The sequence below is a fragment of the Sesamum indicum genome, linkage group LG6, assembly GCF_000512975.1.
Source record: "Sesamum indicum cultivar Zhongzhi No. 13 linkage group LG6, S_indicum_v1.0, whole genome shotgun sequence".
Taxonomy (NCBI): domain Eukaryota; kingdom Viridiplantae; phylum Streptophyta; class Magnoliopsida; order Lamiales; family Pedaliaceae; genus Sesamum; species Sesamum indicum.
In genome coordinates, this window is record NC_026150.1 from 17,437,761 (window position 1) to 17,443,824 (window position 6,064).

The 6,064-nt window shown below is 36.4% G+C and overlaps 1 protein-coding gene across 5 annotated transcripts in view; it reads right to left on the bottom strand.

Moving 5' to 3' along the window:
• The window catches only part of LOC105164787 (E3 ubiquitin-protein ligase MIEL1), a 7,528-nt gene extending 2,352 nt beyond the window's left edge, over positions 1–5,176 (bottom strand). Inside the window, exons 1-7 of one of the 5 annotated variants that reach the window (XM_011083556.2) lie at positions 4,788–5,175; positions 2,840–2,941; positions 2,099–2,720; positions 1,942–2,029; positions 1,600–1,659; positions 1,446–1,478; positions 936–1,013 (exon numbers count right to left, since the gene is read on the bottom strand). In XM_011083556.2, the coding sequence (XP_011081858.1) occupies positions 936–1,013; positions 1,446–1,478; positions 1,600–1,659; positions 1,942–2,029; positions 2,099–2,316 (477 nt within the window). In that variant the 5' untranslated portion in view covers positions 2,317–2,720; positions 2,840–2,941; positions 4,788–5,175. Of the gene's footprint in view, positions 1–935; positions 1,014–1,445; positions 1,479–1,599; positions 1,660–1,941; positions 2,030–2,098; positions 2,721–2,839 lie in introns of all 5 variants that reach the window. The other 4 variants (XM_020694463.1, XM_020694464.1, XM_020694466.1 and 1 more) reach the window with 4 other exon arrangements.

The window sequence follows — 6,064 nt, forward strand, 5'->3', positions numbered from 1 at the left end:
CAAAAAAAGAATTTATTATAATTGATCTCAATGATTATGAATTTATTGATAAATTATTAGGGGTGTTAAAAGTTCGGTTCAACCAGTTTTCTTCGGTTTGTACCGAAAATCGAACCAAAAAATTCTATTCAGTTTTCGGTTATTTTTTTTAAAAGAATAGGTACAATTGGTCGGTAAAGTTTGGTTAGGTTGGTTAACCATACCAACTAAACAACCAAAATTAAAAAATGTATTTATATAATATATTATAGTTTTATAAAGTACATTAAAATATAAATTATATTTATAAATTATAAATATATATTATATTATAATAATATAATTACATCTACTTATTTTAAATTTAAAATATAAAAATAAAAAACTATTAAATTAATTAATTGGCAGATTTTTTTTCTTATGAATTTGGTTTTGGATATTAACTGAACTGAACTAAACTAAAAAAATACTTGGTTATAACCAAACCAAACTAATCATTTTGGTTTTGTTTTCGGTACGCCAAAACTTTTGGTTAACCGATTGGTTCGGTTTGGTTAACCAAATTATACACCTCTATAAAGTATGAGTAAAAATGGAAAATAATAAAAAAATAATTAGTATGATTTGCAGAAAAAAATGAGTTGGAAATAAAAAAGAAAAAAAAGAAAATAAAATCGGGTCTGGGTCTCACCATACCCAAGCACTAGGTCTGGTTGGGTCTAGAGACCCATGCGTCTTGAGTGGGGTAAAATAGGTTGGGTAGGGTACGAGTCTGAGTTAATCTTTTGGGTCCTCTCAAGGTTTGGGCTTGGGTAAGACCTACCCATTGACAAGCTTATAACAACATGTGCAATATGACCAAATTTTTTGTGGAACATTTTCCATGCCACATTTGGTGCCTGATCAAGCCACTCAACAAAAATCATCACGCAGACAAGAGGATGCTTATTACTCACGTCATCATCAAATAGCTTGCAAATTGCACAATAGTATCTTCCCATGCATACACCACAATTTGTGCAAACTTGTTGAACCTGAGAATAAACCCCAAAGAGAACAATATCTGAGTTGAGAGACAGTTTAAGCGAAAAACCAAGAATATATTGATCTAATTCTCCCACAAGGTCATCCACAACCAGAATGAAGTGAAAACATGATCCGGTAGACCCCCATCTCAGCCAACAAATATATTGATCTAATTCTCCACAAGGTCATCCACAACCAGAATGAAGTGAAAACATGATCCGGTAGACCCCCATCTCAGCCAACAAATATAAAAGGCACAGAAATAAAGAAAGTTCTGAAAGTTTCTTAAATGTCACTGAAAAGAGTAAAAACAGTAGAACTTATTTTTATCAACAAACAGAGAACTGATCAAATAGATTTTTCAAAAAAGGTTTTCCCCTGTACCCAATCCGGCAACTATTTGATGGAAGAAAGCATGTAGCGTAGGCACACAAACTAACCTCCTGTTCAGTGTCACAAAGTGAGCATATGACCTGCAAATAAGCAGATTGTTTTCAAGGAACACAACCTATAAAAAATAGAGCGTTTAAAGAAATAAAGAGGTGGGTGCAAAATAGGAAAAACGGAACTGAAAGGATCCAAGCAAAAGCACACCTTCTCAATTAAGTGGCGAGGGACATCATGTCTGAGCTTTTGGTCAACGCAAATATTGTTCTGTTGATCAGAATAAACAAGTCAGTTTCATTTTACATTTTTACGATACATAGATGACAACAAACTTTAGGTGGAAAGGAAATCACAGGCAAGCCTGCGCCACCCCTCCTACCATGCAGGGTCAACTAAATGAGTATTTGATTCTTCACTGATGCGATATTCTTAGTTTTTGACACATAAAAGTTCTCGTAAACAACAATATAACAGCAATATGACAGCCCCGACAAAGTAAGCACAGACAAGAGAAAACCTTTATCAGAAACGGTATGACCATTAACCTACCTTTGCCTCATTGTGACAGTGACGACAATCAAATATCTCATTGCAACAAGGAGCTCTGATTTGGCACCTCCGACGATAATGAGAACACCTGCCAACCAAGGTACAATTAAGAGCACAGTATCAAGTATAGTTAATACATATAGCTAGAAGAACATACCCGTACTTCAGGTATCCTTTATCTAGTGCTTCAGTGCCAGTAATTTTTCCCTGAGACAGTGACTCTTTTGCGGGAATGTGCTCCTCAGGGGAAGGCTGCAAGTTTGACACAATAGCGTTGATGCTAGTTGCAATCTTATTCTCCACAGCTAACATGTTCTCTGAGATTTTGGGCTCAGCATGACGAATGCCAGAATGATTAGCAGCCGCAAATGCCATTGAACTGTATGAACTTGGACTAACAGATACCTAGACAGCTGGTAATGGGTGAAGCACCTGCATTCAGAAACAAATTTAGGCAAAGCCTAAACCTATGCATGTATTTCTAGTCTATGCGCCCTCCATATGGGCGACACCTCAAGATCATGTAGCTTTTCTTGCATATTTGCTGCAACAGATTCAATCAGCGACAACAAATCCAACAATGGATGAAGAGCTCCAGTCACAAAATCCTACAGAAGAGAATTCAGCAAAACAAGTAGATCTACAAGAAAGCCAATTAACAAAAATCATGCAGCATTCTGGAACTCCACAGCTTCCAGCTGCATATAGTAATCTTTGCATTACACTTGATTCTTGAAGTCCAAATCCTCTAAATGGACATCATGGATGGGGAGCTCAACCTACGGTCAAAGCAATCGAAAAGGATCAAACGCCTTTAGAAGTCGGAGTAGCAAAGGTTTGAAGTGTGAGCAGTTGCAGGGATGAATTTTTATCCTTGTCCTCAAGAGGAAAGACCTACCTCAGTCCAGTATTCTGCACGGTCTCCTCTTCACCACATGATAACTTAAATAGAGAAGCCACAACTTTCATATCCAGCGTCATCTCTCAATCAGAAACCTAGCTGTAAGGTATCTCATTAATAATGCCTTGTCCGCAGTCAAATATTCCTAAAATGTTCAGAATTTTTCCTTGATATTCCAACTATTTTAGTTGATGGCGGTAAAACTCACAGTTGAAACAACAGCAATTAAAAAGAGTAGCATGCAGTGGACTCTAAGAGGTATTTCACTGTGTACTTTTGGACCAACCTTATCTCCTATCATATATAGCTATTAATAAACTATGTTAGGCACCCTACATTGGCATCTGGTTATCAGGTTGGAGTGCGATATCCAGTACACGACTGGCAAGTACAGCAAACATGTCCGAATCAACTTTAAATCAACTCCACCAAGGTGGAGTGCTGGGCATATGTTGCGAAGTAGAAATATGACAAGTGATACTAGGAAATGGGTTTGAAGTTGACTTCTCATAACTTGATTCAGATGCCTAGTTCAGCACTTCTCACATCCAGAGCCCTTTCTAACTAATTACTCAAACTTATACTTTCTCAACATAATGACAATAGAGAGATACTGGCGACCAAAGTGCATCTCTTCCCAACTGCTCCAGAACAAATTACTAACCCACAGAAAAGTTCCTCATTCAAATACTCTCACTTAGTCATAAGACAATATTTTAGATATACCCATGCAACTAAAATTTTGGCCCTAAAAGAAGGAGAGAATCTGAATTCTCTTGTGTTCACATTATCAGACCAGAAATAGAAGTCTCTTTTTCTTAGAAAAATTTATATATCATTGTAATGAAAATACTGGCCTCACAGAAAACATGTAACACAATCAACATGCTATACGGTTCATGTGTCGAATAATCTTTCATGGCCAACTGGTATTTTGTGCTTGATAACAGAAGCCGCGAAAATTGCACTAAGCATTTATTTTTATGTTTAAATATGAGTCCATATTTTAAATGATCCAGACACCTTTCTTACAACACTTCCACCATTTCTGTTGGGATGGTAACAAGAAAACTTCTATATACGACAAAAGAAAAATGAAAAACTGTGTCCAAGTAGTCACTAGCCGGATAATCCAAATCCAACAAGAAACAAGTATGTCGTCAAGCAATATTAGAAGATCTACCTCAGGAGAAGACGTATGGTTATATGACAAAAAAAGTGTCACTGCATCCTTAAAAAGCATGCAGCGGATTGTGAGGTCAATGCTTCTAGCATCAACACCTATACAGACTGTATCTAACAGGAAAATTTCAGCTATATGGCTGATAGTTTCCTTGGCTGCTACGTGAAACACCAGCAGACGAGATTGATCCATACAAGTAAAAACTGGGAATTTTCAGAAAAATAAACAACATGGAACGCAAAGGACACAATAACCCCGTAACAAAAAGCAGCATTTTACTTTTTCCACACACATCAGTCGTAGCTATATCAATCAAGAGGTCGGAACGCACTTCCTCCTAAAAGAAGATTCAGAATTTATAGTTTCAATTTAGGAACCATGCATCAAGAATAAAAGATAGACATGCATGCACATAAAAACCAAGCATTACGAAATAAAGAGGCATCCTTAAATACATGTTTTAACTTTGTCGAGATCAAAATTGTCAATGAAACACCAAATCCACAACAAAACGCAGTTCAGTTTCTCCAATCCACATCTCTCACAGAACCAAATGCATGTCTTTGAATTTCCCACCCAACTTCTAGTCAAATTATTCAATGGCCAAATCTACAGAACGAAGATTCGTAAATATCTGTTTCTCAAACTTCACGTCCCAAAATTAAAAACATCCCCCAAAAAACAACAAACCAAAAGAGAAATGGCAAAAATAGCACAACTTAACCAAAAAATTTAAACATAAAAACTTTCAGGATAACGAACTTTAGATCCCGATGTCCTTGTCGGCGATCAACTCCTCTAAGTCCTCCCTGCTAACTCGCCAACCGCACACACAGAAAAACAGAGAGAGAAAATACATAAACTTTTCAAAATACACAATGCAGTACAGTATGTATAGCTTGACGATTGAAGAACTTTCCAAAATTTGAAGCAAATTTTCTGAATCAACAAAGAGGGGGCTCCTTATATAGGTACAAACAGCTTGATCAAATTGAAAAGGCTGAAAGCAAAAAAATTCAAAATGAAGTTGCGATCTGATTTTCTCATACTCTTTTGATGTTTTTTTCATACAGTTGGAAATTTGTAAAACAGGGGTCGATCGTGACCGACGGTGATGAAAGTTTGATGACGCCAATGCGTGAAAATGATAGCTGGAAATTTGGCAGTTTTACATAAACCCCCCTCGAAGACGTGTGCAGAGAATCCAACGCTCTCTGAGGTCATAAATTATCCTACGGCCAGGCCTACGATATCGTATTTTTTTCAACCGTTCCTTTAGCTTTCCGAATTTTCTAAGCAGATGAAGTTTGATCACCTGTACTAGTCCCTAGGGGCGTCCACTATTCAATTTATCGCTCGACAAATCGATTCAACTGAAATTTTCATTTTTTTTCTTTAATTCGATTATTTAGTTTTATTTTTTTTAAATTTCAACTAGTTCGGTATAATATGAATCAAACCGGACTATTTCGGGTTCGATAAATGACATACAAAAATTTTGATTATGTCAATCGAAATGAACATCTCCATTAGTATGTTGTCCAGTCAATATGTGATAATTGAAATACGTAATTAAAGTGAAATTTATATGCGTGATATGATTATTCAATAAAAATTACTTTTGCATACTTCAATATAATGAAAATGAGATTGACGCGTTTTCAATTATAGAATGATATGAACATTATAAGCCATTTCTTAAATAATAAATCTCAACCTAATAAAATAAATATGGACTAGCCTGTATTATTAGTCTAATACAAAATAGTTGAAGAAAGTAAACATGCACTAATAATTTTTTATTTATAATCAGAAGGTGTGTATGAAGGGTACATTCGATGTGGGGTGGAACCGGATGCAGCTTAATAATTACCCAAGGAAGTCAATTCCTGGATTTATGAGGGACGGCTGAAAGTACAGGGTTTCATGTGACAGGGTGGGCAATGATAGGACGGAAACCGAGTGATTGGTTGGAGCGTGCTACCATGCCTGAGTGTTGCAACGTGGCGGGCAGGGCAGGAGTTTGGGCTCAATTATGG